The sequence below is a fragment of the Ascochyta rabiei genome, chromosome 19 (genome assembly GCF_004011695.2).
Source record: "Ascochyta rabiei chromosome 19, complete sequence".
NCBI classification, from domain to species: domain Eukaryota; kingdom Fungi; phylum Ascomycota; class Dothideomycetes; order Pleosporales; family Didymellaceae; genus Ascochyta; species Ascochyta rabiei.
The window spans coordinates 899,779-917,961 of record NC_082423.1 but is presented as its reverse complement, the minus strand read 5'-3'; the positions used below and the strand labels follow the sequence as shown (position 1 = coordinate 917,961).

The 18,183-nt window shown below is 47.6% G+C and overlaps 2 protein-coding genes across 2 annotated transcripts, besides 9 other annotated features; one reads left to right on the top strand and one right to left on the bottom strand.

Moving 5' to 3' along the window:
* The first annotated feature begins 138 nt into the window (after positions 1-138).
* Positions 139-682: a dispersed repeat.
* Positions 683-822: a tandem repeat.
* Positions 823-853: a dispersed repeat.
* Positions 850-2,716: a mobile genetic element.
* Positions 2,715-2,827: a mobile genetic element.
* Positions 2,826-4,949: a mobile genetic element.
* Positions 4,620-4,649: a tandem repeat.
* A 537-nt stretch (positions 4,950-5,486) lies between the features above and the next one.
* Positions 5,487-7,109, top strand: EKO05_0010438 (uncharacterized protein; the record flags this gene model as incomplete). Its single annotated transcript, XM_038947083.1, has 1 exon — positions 5,487-7,109. The coding sequence occupies one exon, from the start codon at positions 5,487-5,489 to the stop codon at positions 7,107-7,109; it is 1,623 nt and encodes a 540-aa protein (XP_038794237.1).
* Positions 7,110-7,199: 90 nt separating this feature from the next.
* Positions 7,200-7,247: a tandem repeat.
* A 254-nt stretch (positions 7,248-7,501) lies between these two features.
* EKO05_0010437 (uncharacterized protein) lies at positions 7,502-17,219 on the bottom strand (the record flags this gene model as incomplete). The annotated part of the gene is made up of 4 exons (XM_038943080.1): positions 7,502-9,623; positions 9,682-10,825; positions 10,872-16,828; positions 16,876-17,219. 4 exons carry the CDS (start codon positions 17,217-17,219, stop codon positions 7,502-7,504), a joined length of 9,567 nt encoding a protein of 3,188 aa, XP_038794238.1.
* Positions 8,445-8,500: a tandem repeat.
* Positions 17,220-18,183: the final 964 nt, after the last annotated feature.

The window sequence follows — 18,183 nt, the reverse complement described above, 5'->3', positions numbered from 1 at the left end:
GATTTCGCTACAGCATCACGGACACCGAACGACGTTACAGCGCAATAGTTACCACCTCACGCTGCTGCTGTTTGCAAGTTGGAAGACGATACAAGCAAGCGTCGATAATCAATACCGTGTCCATGCGCGCAACTCACCGAACACCAACTTTTCATAGTTGGAGAAAGGTTGATTTCTATCGATTTTTCATCCCAATATTACAAACATGCCTTCCTAACATCTATTTCCAGCGTCTGTTTTGTAGTGCAGGCGTTGGAACAAGCGCGCTAGCTATTGTAAGCTAAACAGAGTGGTTATCTAGTCTTAGTTAAGATAAAATCTCTGCAATAGCCTGTGCGTTTAAAGATTTAGACTAGTTAAAGGCATAATAAACAGAGAACTTAGCTATAGCTATTGCCTGCCTAGCAATTACTATATAGCTATTACTTTATTACAAATACCCCCTATTATAACTAGCTATACCAACCTCCTATAACTAGACAAAATTAACTAAGTAACAGCTTAACCTACCCCTATACGACTACTCTATCAACAAAGCAACAGCTCTCTTCTTAGGCCTATAGATACCTGCTGCCTTAGTAAAGTAGCAGGTCTATATCCCTTGCTATATCCTACAAAATTAACTAAGCAACAGCTTAAACACCCCCAGCAGTCTACTACTAGCAATAGTAATAGACAAACAAACAACAACAACAACAACAACAACAACAACAACAACAACAACAACAACAACAACAACAACAACAACAACAACAACAACAACAACAACAACAACAACAACAACAACAACAACAACAACAACAACAACAACAACAACAACAATATAAAGACTGTTAACTGCAATAGCAATAACGTACTCCACAGGTGAGCGGATCAAACGGGTGAGCGGATCACTCTGCCAAGACCACACCAAATTTCTACCCTATTATAGCTCGCATTAGCCCACTTTAGCCTTGTATACAGTAGTGCAGTACATAATATTATTTAGAAACATCTTCTACAGCCTTCTTATATATATGTAAGTTATGTCTAATATTATAGCACTTTGTACAGCGTCTTTAGGTTACTTCCCCTCCTTTAGCGCGCACTTGCTTCTTTGCCTTCTTACTATTACTACGCGCCCTAAACTTAGTTAGAGTAGTTAATTAAAGGCCTTCCTTAGCTGTTAGGACTCTCTTCTGCTATAATTGCTTTCTTTTATGCGATTTACGTTGCGTGGCAGCCTTATTTGCTGCTTGAAGCCTAGTAATCTCCCTTTAAGCTAACACTAGCTTGTGTGCTACTATAGCTGCGCCTTTAGCAAGCTTTTTAAAGGCCTTAACTATTAAAGTTAGTAAGCTGCTTGCATGCCTTTAAATCCTCTCTTAAACTAGCGTTAATTGCGACCCTAATTGCAGGGTAGTGCTTGGGGTTTGGGACTGCTAGGGCTTATCTTCTACAGTAGGTAGTGGTAGGGTACGTAGGCAGACATCAAGACCCATTATAACCCGTTCTGGGTTAAGAGGGACTATTCTAGCGCCTTAGAAGCCTCCTTAGATATTGCTAGAAGTAAATGTCTCCTTATAGGCGTCTATAAAGCATAGTAGGAACTTAGTTTTAGTAATATAAGTAATATAGTTGCGTATAAGATTCTTAGCTTAGCGCCTATATGCCTTCTTTAGAGGAGCAAAATAACCTATATCTAGTAGTTATAAGAGGTAAGATAAGTATAGAGGCATACACAGTGTAACAATCTTTGCTTCCTTGCAGTATTGTTAAAAGTTGAGGGAGTTGTAGCTCTTGTGGCTGTTAATAAGGAGCAGCTAGTGTACTCCTTAGGTGCGCGTCTTTGTATAGGCATTAAAGTGCTTTAACTAGTCTAGACTAAGCTTGTTAGTAGTCTATCTGTTCTCAGAGACTCTAATAACCCAGTTATAGGGCAGATTGTCCTCTTTGTACCAGGCAGAGAGGTGGTTACAGCCTTTAAAGATAATAAAGGGTAGAATAGCCTACCCTGTGCTATTGATGCCCTGTATAACTGTTGTCTACTCTTAATTGCCCTGCTACACTGCCTTTAGCTGTCCTTAACGCTCTAAGCCTGTAATAACTGCTCCTGTTAATATCTAGCCTATTATAAAGCCTGTCTTATTAAAGTTGTATATGTTATTGTCCTAGATACTATACTTAGCTTTAACATTTGCTACAAGCCTAAACCAGCCCCTAATAATCTCTAGATCCTTATAGAGGGCTCTCTTGTAGTTGTACTTGCAATTAAACCTTACTTTAAGGTTAGGGCGGCGCTTAACAAACATGTTAGGCTAGTTTATGCTAACATAGCCTATATTGCGCTTAGTACGCAAAGAATTAGCTATATTAGCTATAGCAGCCAGCTAAGAAGCAAATCCTTGTGCATCTAGCTTAAGGATATACTTAGTAATCACGTCCTCCTTAGTCTAGTCTATAATCTGTTAAACTAGCGTATAATCAGCTTATGCAGGTCGTCCTGTGTATTAAGCGTGTAGTGTACTGTAAGGCGCGTTATATATAGCTGCAGCGCGTTATATAGTAAGTATTACGTCTTATTTAATTGCCTAGAGCGCAAGCTGTATTACAGCTTCTCTTAAGGGCGTAGATTAATGTTGTTGTTAAGGCATTGCGTGGTAAGGTGGAGGTTTGGTGTGGTCTTGGCAGAGTGATCCGCTCACCCGTTTGATCCGCTCACCCGTGGAGTACGTTATCCCTTTAAAGAAACACACTCCTTAAATTACTAGAGCAGCTTAACTGCTCTTATCTTATATAGTCTTAGACTCACACAGGACGTTAAACTTATTAATTAATTAATCAATCATGCGCGCAACGACCGGAGTCGCGCAACAACCAAAAACCACCTTAACACTTAAAATTAGATAAGGCTATAGAGCCACCCACAACAGCTATTATTTTGTAATTTTGTAGTGTAGTACTAATTAATTACTTATAAAAAAGATGTACTATTTAAATTTAGCTAGTACCTTAATGTTGCAGCTACGTAATATGGTTTTAAGTAGGGGAGCTAGGGACAGCAATAGGGGACTATAACTACTAACATTATCCCTAAGACTACGTTTTTAACACTTTTTTAGCTAAGTTACTTATAAAGCTTTCTTCTTACTCTTTTAAGGTAATTATATAGCTTTTACAGTATTATACTCTTATTATTAATACTACTTTTTAGCCTAATATATAGCTCTCTAAATTGCTGTGTTAGCCTTCTCCTTCTTACGTACTACCTTAGCTGTCTCTTACACTACACGCCTCTCCTCCTTCTTCTTCTCCTTAACTAGCTTCTTAGCAGCTGCTACTTCCTTACTAGTAGCTTTTCTAAGCTTCTCCTCCTTCTTCTTATATTGTCTAACTTGCTTATAGAAGCATGCTTTATTAACCTTTCTAGGTAACTAGAACACTACACTACTATAGTACTCCTGCTGTTACTATAAGTCTAAGGTTTTACTCTTCTTTTTATACTTCTTCTATGTCTTTAGAGTCTTTTTAAGGCTATCTATCTTACACTAGAGGAGTAAGGTTTTAACTAAGATATAGTAGATTAATTGTCTTATCTTTTTAACGTTACTCTTACTCTAGTTTTTAACTACACACTATAACAATGTCTCTATTTTAAGCTAATCCTTGTTGCTGTAAATAGACAATAAGGATCTATCTAAATTTAAGCTCTCTAGTGTTATAACAAAGTAATAGAGGATAATATTAGGATTAAGTAGATAGATACCTATTACTTTAAAAGACTTAAGTATTAGCTTTTTAGTAAAGCTATACATCTACGCTAGCTAGAATAGGTAGAAGAAGTCTGCTCTAGTAATAGGTATATTATTTTAAGCCTTATAGATGTATATTATAACTACTTTTAAGTATACTATTAATAGAGGCTTAAATAGCACTATATTAAGCAGCTAGAGCGTTTAGGTTAAGTAAGGGGAAAGGATAGCTAGGAGGATCTTATAGTTATTATAGTACTTAATAAAGTCTATTATTATATAGGATCTGTAGCTATCTAGTATTAAAAGCCTCTACTTTCTTTGTACTTTCTCCTTAGTGTAGCAATTAAATACCTGCTTAAGCTAGGCAAGGCCTATATCCCTATTTATCTACCCTAAGAGAGATAATGTAACTATTACAGAGTGTTTTCCTAGCTTAATTTTAGCTACCTAGTCTAATTTAATGCTAGCGTTAGCTAACTTATAGATAATGCCTAGTAGTAGTACTATTCTATTACTACATACACACGCTATAAGCGTCTACTAAGCTTAGTTACTATCCTAGATAGATACTTTAATCTCTCTCTTTATCTATATACACTTACTAAATATATATTTTATTCTGCCTATAATGCTAATTATAAAGCCCTTCTTATCTATATTATATGTGTAGTAACCCTTAATAGAGTATTTAGAGATTTTGTGCTATAGTAGGTTAAAGTAGAGCATATATTTATTATAGGAATTAGTATTATAATATAGTTAATCTATCCTAGTAGAGTAATATAAGATAAGATAGATAGAGTACTTATTAATAAAGTAGGTAACCTAGCTCTTACTAACTAGATTTTGAGCCACTAGTAATACAAAATTCTAGATTATCTCTCTAGTAGGTAGTAAGTAATAAGTACTAAGTAACTCTATATACTTTATAAGCTCTATCTCTTATTATAGCGTTAAACGTTGCTAGTTAATATCCTTAGTCTCCTAAGAGTCCTAAACGTGCTTGTGTCTCTAAGCTAGAGTTACGCAGTTAATACTAAACCTAGTAGCAAAATACTAATATATAAGTTTTTTACCTAGTTTTAGCACATTAATTACTGTAAGCGTTTTATTAATAGCTGCTATAGTTGTTAAGTTACAACGCGTTAAAGTATAGTGTAGTTGTGATGATTTGGTCGTTGCGCGACTCCGGTCGTTGCGCGCACGGACACGGTACTCGCTGCGAGCGCCCCAAAGTTATATTAGGGGCGCAGCGCAGCAAAATCTCCTGAGCCGCTTAGGCATCCAATAACCCCTGCATGGATCATGGGCGGTACGACTCATGTACCCTTAAAATATCTGATCCAATTCCGCCTACCCCTGCCGAAATCGCTGAAAGAGGGTGTTTGTAAACTCGCGTAGAATCACTTGTCAACATGATGCTCACGGTCTTTTCACGATCTTACGGCCCGTGTGGTTGGGTGAGTCGCGTTACAAAGGCGTCGCGAAGCTTGCTTGATTGGTCTGGTAAAGGGCGGACATTCATTTTCTCCAAGGCTAACTGCAGGCTGCCAAGAGAAAGGAGATGTGACTCTACGACCGGTCAACGCTTTTTGGACGGTTCTGTCTAGAGGTCGCTTAACATAAGGACGGCGTTGTGCTTAGGGAGTTTAAAGTGATCTCAGCGCCCTGACGTTTGACAAATACTGATCTCACGATACTTTCTTTGCAATCTTGTCACCCGCTTGGAAGGTTGGCTATCAACAGTGAGCTATGGCTCTCAAGTATGCCCTTGCGGCCCTCGCGTTCGGGGCTGCGTTTGTGAATGGCCAGTCCACAGAAGACTCGGTCTACACAGTTTCGGACGATTACTATAACTACGGCCGCACCTCACGGTATTCTTCTAAGACGTCCCTGTTTTGGACTGCGACTGTCAAATACCAGGACTGGGTCTCAACATCAACATACACCAGGTTGTCTGGCCAAACAACTACCTACCTTGACACATACACTCGCACCATCAAGCCCACTGTAATGCCAACTGCCACGCCTACATACACGTCAACTTACTCCTCCCGCTACGAGGATGTGCTCGTCGTCGAGCTCTACTACCCTGAAAACGCGGTCGCTGAGTCGGATTTTGTTCCCACGAGCACCTGGGAATCCTATGTATCATCGACTGCATCAGCATCGGTCACGTACTCCACTACCGCGTACTTTATGCCCGTTACCATGACCGCGCCTTCGAGTTGTCCGACCATCTTCACAGTGGCAACGCAAGCCTCGATCACATACATCCCTACCGTTGTCGCAGATCAACTTCAGCCTACATCGACAGACGTCAGCACCAGCACATTCCGTTCGTACGTCGCCGAATATAGCAGCTGGTACCTCACCGCTGGTGCTGCGCCATTCACTAGCACAGACGACTACTACTACAGCTACTACATCGCGTCTTGTACACCACCACCGGCACAATATACAAGCGGCACGGGCAGCTCTGGCGGTGGAGGCTCCAGCTCTGGGTCCGATGGCGACGATTCCTGGACCGACTACCGCACCTGTTATTTCGGCGGCTGCACGAGCCTCAAGACATGGATCATCATCATTGCCACCGTCCTGCCCGGCATCTTCCTGCTCGGGTTCCTCGAATCTTGGTTCTGGTACACGCGCCTAATGAAGGGTAAATCTGCCCTGCGTTGCGGCACTGTGTGCTGGGTGCTTCTCTCCCTGTGGGTGCTGTGCTTCACTCGCATGCAAGATGCGCGCAGCAAAGAAGACCAGAAGCTCTTGCAGCAGAAGTGGAAAGAAATGCCCGCAGGTCAGAAGTTTAAGAACTGGTCGTGGGGCTTCAAGAGAAGGTATCCTGTCCTTCTTCTCGGACAGTACTCCAAGCAGACTGTTGGCATCGTGCCAGAAGGCCAACCGCTGCATCCCGCCATGGTTCAAGCTGCTCCAGGACAAGTGTTCTACTACGGTCCTTTACCACCAGGCCCGCCCGGCTTCCAACAACCTCCCCATGGCGGCGTACCGGGATATCCCATGCCCGCACAGGGCTACCCACAGCAGGCCGGCTACTACGCAGCCTATGTGCCCAAGGAAGGCGTCGTTGTCGGATCCTCACCTGTGGCAGGCACAGCAACACCGCCCCAAGCTCTGCAGCCCGTATACCACCCTCCGAACTCCCCTCCACCAAACGCCCAGCTGCCTCCGCAGCCTCAACAAGCTGCACCTGCTCCCGCACCTGCTCTCGCACCTGTCCCCACACCGCCTGCGAACGTGAGCGAAGCTCCAGCCCCCCAACCCGCTTCGGCACCAGCTCCACCAGCAACGACACAGCCAGCGCCCACACACGCTGCGCCAGCGAAGAATGACGCGGATGATCTGTACGAGTAGAATCTGCGGACGTAATCATAATGTCTAAACGAGAAAGCAGAAGTACAGCATTGCTCTGAAGAGGGGGAGACTAGTAGATGATTGATTTTTGCATGTACAGCATAGCACTGCGTAGCACTGCGTAGCATAGAAGCAGAGAAGAGAGGAAAGGACAGAGATGAAGATACCCATACCCGTTGGTTAGACGAAGTTTTGCCTAATGATATAAATTACCACACACGACGAAGTCTGTACGTGGGTTTCATCAAATGTGTGTAGATTTCGGGTCACGTCAGTAAGGTGAACGGCACGAATGGACGTATCCAAGTCGATTTCTCTACAGAAACGTGACACGTGCGAGGCGTCCTTACATGCCCATTACTCCAATCCTACAAAAGCTCATTCGCATCAGACTAGTCCTCGTCTTCACTGCCTGAACCCGCCTCTTTGCTAGAACCGTCATCTCCACTATCTGAATCATCGACGTGCTCCACGACGGGCTCAAACTCCTCGTCTTCGCCATGGTCGCTGTCGCCGTTGTCTCCCTCTTCCTGCTCGTTTCCACCGGACACGACACGTGCAATGCGAGGCCGAATATCTGCATGAGACTCGTGAGCCGAGGACTGGAAGAAGGCATGGTTCTCTGTCAGTGGCTTGCCGGTGGTGATGAAGCCCATGGGTGTGTGCTCAAAGTCTTGGCCCTTGCGGCAAATGTCGATCCAATCATGGAGGAATATAAGAGCTTTCTTGGCGAACGGAATCACGCTTGAGTCGACCGAGAGATCTAGCTTCAACCCTAGATAACCAAGCAGCTCAGCGTGTTCATGCCACTCAAGATATAAACGCCCCGAGAAGATGCCCAGCTCGACCTGAAGCCACGTGGGAGCCTTGAAGTTGACCGGGAGTGGTGGTGTGGCGTGATAGTCCAGGCTGTTGAAGTGCAGCATCCTACGAGTGACTGGTGCAGCATATACGATGAGGTGAACACCCTCAGGTTGAGCTTTCGAACGCAAAACTGGAACCAGGGCATTGGCTTCCTCCTGGCTGACGAGAAGAGCCTTGTCACTGATCGAGCTCCACACGATCCATTGGGTCGGTCGCACGTAGATGTCGTTGGGTTCGTATACATCGACCGTCCGACTGAACTGTGCTGACACCCATAGATTCGACGCCATAGAAGGCGAGATGCCACGTTTGGATCCCAGTGCGGTTCGGCCTAAGGTAAAGAACATCGGGGAGTAAGCGCTACTGCCGGCGACCAACATTCCAGAAGCGGCGAAATGCTCAATGTCGGCATGCAACTTGGTAATTTCAAGGGCACGGAACCGCGGTGGGCGCTGTACTTCGCGCACGTTCTCGACCTCGTGTTCTACCTCAATCTCGAGTTCGCGTTCTTGTTCGATCTCGACTTCTTCCAGAACAGAAGCATGCACGGCAGAGCCGTTATCTTGAAATTGCTTCTGGCGATCATGAAGCAGCTTGACATTTTCCTGCAAGGAAGGATCCCAACACGCGACATTGCTGAACCCAGGACGCCGACTACCTCCCGGCTGATACATCTCCTTGATGAGCAGAGCTTCTTTCATAAGCACAGCAGCTAGGAACTGTAATCTTGATGGCTCGTCAGTAAGATAGTCAGGGTAGCTTAGTCGAGCTTGCTTCTGATGCATGTATTGCAGCGCCTGGGCGAAGTAGGAAGGCTCCTGTTGCTGAAGCATATCACAAGTCTGCCCGAACACCCAGGCTAGCACCGCAGCTGAATCTGGATGGAAGAGTGGTCCCTTGTTCAGCCGGTCCAGGATGCCCTGATGAACCTCCGGAGGCGAGTAGAATGTCACAGACTGAGTCTGCCCAAGGAGACGCAAACGCATTGCTGCCTGCACCAAAGCATCCTTGGTGAGATGCTGGCCGAGGGTCAATGCGGCTCTACCGTGTACAGGAAGCTTGAGATCGGTGCCTCGGCAATGACTCTCATCAACGTAGACGACACAGCGTTCCAGACCATCAGAAAACGGAGATACTAGCAATGGTGTGCGGTTGCCAGTACGGTACAGTACCCACGCTCGATGATCATCGTCAAAATACACTGCTGCAGCCGCATCGGTATCCTCGTCAAGCCAGGCTTTGGCAAAGTCTCGGTTGGCATGCTCTAGGACCTGAGCGCCGGCATCGATGAGAATTCTGGTCTTGAAGACACCCGGGGTCTTGGCCAGATTCCTGATGAGATCTAGCTCTGTCCAACGCTGACCGCCTGTATAGCTCATGCGGACGTATCCACGGTTACGTTCAGCCATAAGATAGTAAGGAACCTCTGCATTAGTATGGGCGAGCTCAGGCAGATCAGCCTGCTTGACAAGCATGGGCAGCTGATGTCGAGTGTCATTGGTACCAGAAAACCCGGTTACGCGGCAGCCTGTATCGTTATGCGAGGGAAACAGATTCCACCCAGATGCTTGTAGCTTGACGCTGAATGTCTTAGCGTACTGTGGAAAGACAAAATTGTTGAGATAAAAGTTCGCCAGAGAGGCATTCAGACTACCAGTGTTAGCATTCTACTGCAAGCTATAGGATTTTAGCAAATTCATCGACTTACCGAATTAGCTGGAAAAGCTTGTTCAATTGCCAACTGTCCTCGGCGTTGACGGCTGTGTAATCCTCAAGACCAAGTGGTGCACGAGGGAAGACCCACTTGGCGTACTCCACGCTCGGAACGTCTGATTTTCCCAATTGCTCGAATGCTTGCTTGAACTGAGTCAGGGTAAGTCCTTGGTAGTAGAATGACAGACAGGTCAAGAGGATGGCAACATCCGGGTGACCCCATTCAGCAGCCACGGACGGTACGCCTTTCGCGAGATATGGGACGGCGATTGGTGCTCGTGTAGCATGTAGCCCATACTGCACATTCCAGCGCTTCTTGAGACTCGAAAGGAAGATACGATGGACGAACAGGCCACGCAATAGGTTTGCGATCTTCAACAGCTGCTGCCTATCCTTGAAGAAAGCAGTGATTTTTCGCCTCAGCTCACTGCATACAGAAGCAGTTGAGATGTAGGCTGCAACGTCATTCTGGACTGCTGTCGGGAACTTTGCACATGGCAAGAACTCGTTGTTACCCTTGCATATATTGCGCACAAGCAGGTGGACCAGAAAGTCCTCTGCGTCTTTTCGAAGGAAGTAGATGAGCGGAAACCCGCCTCCGACGCGATTGACCACCTCCACACTATTGGGATAGCGAGATTGAACAGCAGTGATGAAGTCATACGTGCGGCTTAGCAAGAGCTGGATGACCTGCCAACGCACTGGGTGGCCGTCTACAGATGTTTGCGACCCAGATGGATAGATGAGCTGCATTCGAATGGCCAGAGAGACGTCGCACTCGTCCAGAACATCTCGAGTATGTACGTCAAGCCATTCTTGCATCTCAACCATAGCTGTTGAAATCTCCAAGTGACCATCTGCAAGTTGCTGTAGTCCGCTGAGTTTGAATGAGAGGAGATGCTCTGGGAGTGAAACCATGACTCCGCCGCGGTCTCGCATTTGTGAGTGCAATCGACGGTACAATCGCATAAGAGATGTTTTGCGAGATGTTTTGCGAGAGAAAGGAATGTGCATGATTTCTCGATTAACCAGACCTCCTAGTTTGACTTGCATTACTTGCGCGGACTGCAAGAGTAACGGGCAAGGCACTATGATACGCGCCAAGTCTTGCTTGTTTGCCAGCACGGCGGCCACCATCGCTGTGAGCGATTAGCAGTAACATCTGGGCGCAGATGGGGCACTTACGCAGAATACACGACGTCTTCCCTTTGCCCATCAGCAGCTGTAAGACTGAGTTTTCGCCTGACGCCGGTGCTATTGTTGCCAGCGCAACTTGTATTTGCTCTTCACGAAGCATGATATCGCCGTCGATCTCCAGAAGGAGCCAGTCGGTATATTCGGCGGGGTCCCAATTAGTATGACCAGGGTTGGTCCACTCGTCTTGTTGCTGTTTATCCTTATGTCTTTTCTGCGCGTCATGGATACGCAGCATCTGTTGCAATTTGGTGACGGCTACGCCCAATGATACCAAAGCTCCTTTCGTGCCGGCCCCAAAATTACTACCTGAGGTAGATCGCAACTCCGTAAGCAGTTCTGTGACCGTCATTTTCGGCCATAGCTCAACCTCTTGAAGCCACTTTGCTTGCGGGTCTTGCACAGCCAAGGTACCTCTGACTCCTTCCACAATTGTTCTGACGTTATCTTTGGCAGAACGGATATCGTCCGCCGTTATCCAGCGACTAAAAGGTTGAGCAGTTTGTTTTGGGTGCTTCACATGTAGTTGGAGGGCATCAATACTAGCGTCCATCTCATCGGCATATCGAGAGTGCATGAGTGAAGAGCTGTTTCGGAAATCGCTAACGATGGCTTTGAGCTTTCGAATCTCAGGCACTGGAATACCGCTGAAGGTAGTCAAGGTTTTTCGAGGGCCACGAGTAGCGTTCTTGTTGTCTTGGTCAAGCGTGCTGTACAAGTCGCTCGGAAGTTGTAGAGTGTTGACCGATCTCGGCCAAAGTGTGCCATTAGTAGATGCGACACCTCCACGCTGGTGATGAATGTGACGAATTGGCTTCTGCAAGAGCCTTGATAGCGAGACCTCATCTTCGAACCGATCTCTAGACGAGTACGACTTTGGGGTCTTAGAGGTTGTCAAGGCGTCCACATGCAAGCCGTTGTGAGTCGCAGCAGAATTTGGTCTGCTCAAGAGAACCGTACTCAATCGGTCTAGCACTACCTGAACTTGCTCAAGATACATTGCAAGCTCGTGGTTACGAGTCAACCGATACCACTCAGGCGTGAGGTCTTCCAAGACGCGAACAACATCGAGCTGTGTAGGGTCAATGTGCACCAGCTTCGCAATATCGATCTCCTGATGGGGCCATTGAGTCTGGATCGATGAAGCCAAAGCTTCGCAGCTCTTCTCGACGTATTCTTCGTGGTGGTTTTCAGCAGTAACGAGCTGTGAACGCTTCTTAAAGCCCGTTGCAAGAAACGGCATCTTCGCCTTCTCCATGAAAGACACAAGGTAGGATGAGGGTGGCGCTCCATCGGCTCGGAAGTGAAAGTATGCGGCGTGCTGCGGTGGCTGGAGCGCCTTGACTTCTAGAGACATTGTGAAAGAAATCAGCTTGTGGAGTAGTTCCAGGTTGGCATCCTCAGAAAAAGCGATTGGTCCTAGGAGAAACATGAAGTTGTAGCGATCTTGCACATCACACATCATCGCTCGTTGAGTGAGTGCACCCCACTCTGTCTTGGCATCAACGGTAAGTAGATCAGTGAGCAGAATTTTTTGGAAGCATTTGTCATAGCCACCAACCACGGGTGCGTCATGTAGAAGAGATAGAAGACTGGGTGCGTTTGTTGGCGAGGGCTGCTGTTCGAGAAGCAACCTAGTTATCTGGAAAGTATTTGCCTGAGCTATAGTTGTCGTACGTCTGTCCCTCGCGTAGTGAAGTAGATCTTTTTCTCGAGGCTGTCGTGCATATGTGCGTGATATTGCTCGCAGTGCCAGATGAGAATTGGGCTCGACCAGAATATCTGATACTTGCTCCTGTTTGACAAAATCTGAAAGGAACTCGACGAGAGATGAGTTCCGTCGCAAGATACTCTCCGCATGCGGTCTGAACCGGTCATCTTGAATATGTACCGTCAGATCAGGTCGCCATGTCACCGTCTCCATGGACTGCGAATCTACAGGATAGTACCCTCGCAGTGGCGAAAGATTAGCTAAACGTTGCAGTAGAGTTAGGTCGGCGCTTCCTATCGGATTCCAAGGCTGGTATAGCCCCATCTGAAGAAGACGAAGTGCTTCCTCTACTCCAGTCCGGGAAGTCAGGGGATCTGGTACCACATGCGATGTGTATGCGTGCAGCAGTGCCTTGGTGTATAGAAGTTTTGGTTCAGGGGGGCAGTCGATACGGCCTAGTACTTCATTGATGTCAAATTTCAGGTACGTGTCGCCTCCGCCTGTGCTAATCTCGACGGAAACGTGGATGTCATCGCGTGTGACCTGAATATCGTTGTGAAGCGGCACAAGGATGCTCTTCTGACGGCGGTTGGCAGCAGATTGGACTACGATCTTGCTACGAAGGCCATACCAGGTGCCAGCATCTTGTTCCTGCGTTATGAAAGCGCCGAGCCGTGGAGAATACAACAAGCCACTCTCGTTGATGTAGAAGGTGAGCTCCAAACGCTTTAGCTCGACGGAAACCGTGCCATCTCGAGTGGCCAACACCATAATGTAGTTGATATTTTCGAAAGATTGAAAAACCCCGCTGATGCGTTGCACAAGATCGTTTGAAGAGTCTAGCAACCTGGTCTCGGACCGTTTGCCAAAACGTCGAACCGCCTGGCATTGACCGTACAAGAGACCGTGTATCCACCAGTTGCCTGGCTTTGATATCCACATGTCCTGTCGACGGATTTCCAACTCACCGGTTCGTACGTTCAACCAATGGTAACAACCTGCGATGAGAGGTACTGGAAGGTCGGGCAACGAATGCGTGCCAAAAACTCCGGTTGGTATGTACTCGTACAACTGGTCGTGCTCGATCGCGCGTACGATCAGAGTGTTCTGTCGAAAACCCAGATGCACGCGTTGGCCAGGCTTCATCGGTTCAGAAACCGCCCACGACATACCGTGTAGCGGTGAGGGGAAGACGATGGGGTTTCTGTCTTTGAAGATTTGTCGATACAATGGATTTTGCCGGTAGGCCAATGGTAACGTGCTCATCTCCTGTCCGTCAATAAGCAGCGTACCATAGATGTAGTTGTAGTGCACGAAGTAGGAATGGCTCCGACTGCCGCTAATTGACTTCAACTCGAGCAAGATCCACCACGTGCCTGTAGGAGAATTCGAGATACTAGATTCGTAGCCTTGAGGAATCTGCCACAAGCGATTGACGGCGTTGGTGAAGGCATCCGGGTTCGAAAGAATAGAGTTTTTCAAAAGCCCACGATTCTCATATGAATACAAGACATCATGGATGATTGCATTCCTGATCTTGTACGGCAAGTATTTGAACTCTTCGACAAGATTATAGTTCAGAGATATGGATGCACCGACGTACTGTTGGAGCGCCGCGGGGTCCAGTAGGATCTCGGGGTTGGTGTGCAGAGTTCGCTTGCATAGAAGGGATGCCCAGACTGCGAATGGTCTCATTTTGGCATCGCTAGTGACAACAGTTTGCAATTCAAAGCGCCATAGGTCAGTCGCGTTCCGCGCTTGCAGCAGCAGTGCTGCAGCTTTCTGGCGTATGTTGTCGGAGCTAGAGAGTAAAACGACTTTCAGTAGGATGATAATGAGAATGTCCATCTGTACTGGCTCACGCCAATTGCGATCAATCGCGTCCAGACGCTGCTGAATCTGTTGCAGCAGTCTCGAACACAGAGTGTCGTCGAGAAGTGCACTATGCACATCTCGTTCGGGATCGACATTCGTAGAAGCAGGGCCTACTTGAAGAACCAGGCGTACGATGAGCACCCACGTAGTATCGGCGGAAAAGTTGAGATTAGTGGAGCCCAATTCGCGGATCAGATCCAGCCACCTTGTATGTGTGCCTACCAGAAGTCCTTGCCAAGCCAAAAACTCGTGAGCGCTGATATCTGCGGGACAATCGGCTTGACTTGCTTGGATCTCATTCGACGTAGGCCAATCAGAGTATGTTGGCTGAAGAATCCGATATGGAGAGTCAATCGCTAGCATCAGAGGGAAATGGTGCCACAATGAAGCCTTGCCACGTGCACCCGTCCAAGACTGACTGGAGCTGTCGTAGTACCTTGGTTTCAGCCCGCAAGTGTAGATCACATCTCGTAGCTCCAACGGAAACCTCCAACCCGCATAATGCGTCTCCAAGAAAGCCTTCTTCTCAGATGCAAGGGTAATCTCGCAGTTGGAGTCATTGGCATACAGCTGAAGTTGAGAGTATTCTCGGAGGAGCGAGACCCTGTCAGGCTTAAGTGCAGGCGATGGGCAGCAGATGGTCAACAAAATGGACCATGTGGCGTTTCTGTAGGCAGCAAAAGAGTCTGGACACCTCAGCTCAAACATGGCTGCCTTGGCAGCAGGCTCGTAGCTTGGTAGAGGATACTCAAAGATCCGAATCTTAATGTTCTTGGCTTCATCGTGAAGAGTGTGCCACTCACACGGCAGGCGATGCTTGGACTCGGTGACGCCGGGTATGTACCTGTGCGGCACATCTTCATAGACGCAAGCGGTTTCATCTCGCTTTCTGATTGTCTCCGCGTGAAGTGAACTCTTCTCTTCCCATTCCGCTTCTTTATTTGTACGCTGCTCTTCAGCATGGCTCTCAATCTCGAGACGTAGCAACTGTCCCAGCGTGTCGTATTCATCAAAGTATCTCGCGGCAAAGCAGTCGTCAGCAGGATCATCGAAGACAGTCCTACAACGCATGCCATGGCGCTCACGGTGTCGTTTGCTGATGTGGGCTTGTACTTGTTGGACCCGTACCAAGTCTTCCAATGAAAGTAGCTGAATAGGATCCAGCAGGTCGGAGTCAAAACCAGAATCATAGTCCAAAAGAAGCGGATAGCAAACCGCTGCTTCCTTGTCCATCAATACCCACAGCTCCATCAGATGCAAAAGCATGCGGCTCTTCTGGTCTGGATAACCCTCAGGCGAGGTTTGGATTTGGTGAATATAGTTATGGATGACATCGCTCAACTCTATGATGCGAGGATGGCCTGAAGTATCAGGGTGTTTTGCAGGCTCGATGACCTTCGTGTGGTGCTGCGAGATTTGAATGTGTGAGCGTGCCGCGTACATGTATGGCTTTACAGAAGCAGCGGACTTTTCGTATTGTGCGAGCAGCTCATCTGGAGTACGCTGAGGGGTGTGGACCTGCATCGACTGGTTTGCGAGGATTCGGGAAAGTGCAGGATAACTGTTGGAAAGCCGCAAGTTCAGTGCTCCGGCAGGAACATTCGGTCTGAATTCAGGAATGAAGCGCTCATGCGTGCTTTTGTAGTTGCGCCATGTTGCTTTCAGCCACCCTCCAGTAGTGCGTATAGTGGTTTCGAAGCTGGGCTCGAGCGTAGAGAGAGTGGACACAACCAATGAATTGAAACGTCCAGTGATTGCGGCCTTGTCGCTCGCAAGCTTGGCAAGTCGGCGGCCCAATTTTTGGCGCAGAAGAGAGACCGACTCGAAAGGTATCCTCCTCAGAGCATCCTCCAAGAACTGTCGCAGCATCAAGCACATGATGGTCTTGTAGTACAGTCTTCCGACATCGGCTCCGTGCTGCTTGTACAAGCAGCGCTGCATTGCGACACGAACAACAAGGTAGAAGGGTGATCGCCTCCATGGCTTATGGGCCTGATCAAACATGACGGTATCTCGTACGCGTTTCCGCAGGACAGGTACAGTTGCAGCGATACCGTTGGCTTCCAGTATCGTCATCAGCAAGCCTGTAACGAGCGCAGGATTGCTGGTGTCACGGATCTCTGGTAGCGGCGCGGCCGCCTTGTAGGTGACTGAAGAGAACCTGGTAACATATTCGCTAGAGATTTGCTGCAGAAATGACGACAAACTGTCTTGGAAGGTCTCTTCGAGGATGGTCGTGTGTGGAACTGCAACTGCGCAACCCGGAAAGTCTCGCAGCAAAGCGTTCTTCGTTGCGAGGACTTGCTCGGACGTTGGAGTGGCTTCGAAAGCTTCAAATACAACTTGGCGCTCGTTGGTTTCACTGGTTGTGTCAATATCGAGCATATCGAAACAGAAGCGTGTACTTACGTGTAGTGATTGTAGATAAGAAGGCCGCTGTTCTGAGCAGAGACATGCAAGATGAGCATTCGCTCAGGATGCAAATTCCGAAGCTCTCTAAGCAGAGCCGGCTTCGTGGTGGTTCCGTCAATGTTCAGTGACTGACAGGCGGTGAGCGAATCGCCCAGAGCGCGGACGTGATGCTGATGTTCAGGTACAACATGAGTGCTCAGAAAACGAGTTGCGTCAATCAGGCGCGTAAGCAGCGCCGATTCGAGTTGGCGTAGGTTCTTGTCTTCGTGGCCCGGCACGTTGCGTGGTAGCGCAATATGGTTGTAGAGCTGCTCGTTAAACGACAACTGACCTGGAGCCATTTTGGCTGTGCAGGTCGCCGTCAAAAGGCTCCGGGGTGAGAGAAATGGTCGTGGACAAGAATGGTTTGAAGGCAGAAGTTGAGGAGCTGACAGGTGTTGAGATGATGGCGGGGCACCGTGAAGCTGGCAAACAAGATGAAAGTATGCGCGCGGCAACACATCGCTCGGGTAGCCACCAGGCTTGGCGACGGGGACGGCAACGCGCAGGTGCCCTTCACCGTGAATAACAACCTTTGACTGTTCTCTGCAAACAACAATAATGAGCTTGCATTGGTCTGCAAGCTCGTAGAGTCATCCTTGCTCCGCAAAGGCGTCCTCATCTCACCGCCTTCAATGCCCACCAGCATACTGCGCCGCACTAAAGAACATATCGTTCAAAGTAGTACTTACAGTGTGAATATTTTGAGAGAACGTTGAAAATTAAAAGGAAAAAACGGCGATTGCCGACGACTTGCTAATAAAGTAGTAGGAGTTGAAGTACGACCAGCGCGCAGCATGCTCTTGTAGAAATGACCGTAAATGAACCAAGGTGAAGTGAGACTGGGTAGAAACGTTTGCTGCTATTCGAAACTTACTTCCTTACAGATAAGACAGAGATGCAAGCCCTGATGCGAGCCGTTGCGTTAACAGCGGCTTCGCATTTCATCATGGAGCGAGTGAACGACGCGTGATTGTCTATCCACAGAATTTGGAGACAACACAAGCCTCGCTTGCATATGGCAGGCTGCGTAGGATATTGATGAAGTGAGCGCAGCGCTGGCATTACGCTTTGAGCTGATCGTGCCTGTCTCTAACCTGGTAGATGTAGGCGGTTGTCAAGCCAAGTCTCGAAGATTGGCGTCAATGTAGAACAAGATTTTCGAGTCGGCATAGTCATTGTATGCAATGGCTTTTATCTGCGTTGTAGTAGCGAAGACGCGTTGATGGTGACGGGGTGAGGTCTGAGGTTTAAGGACGCGATGCG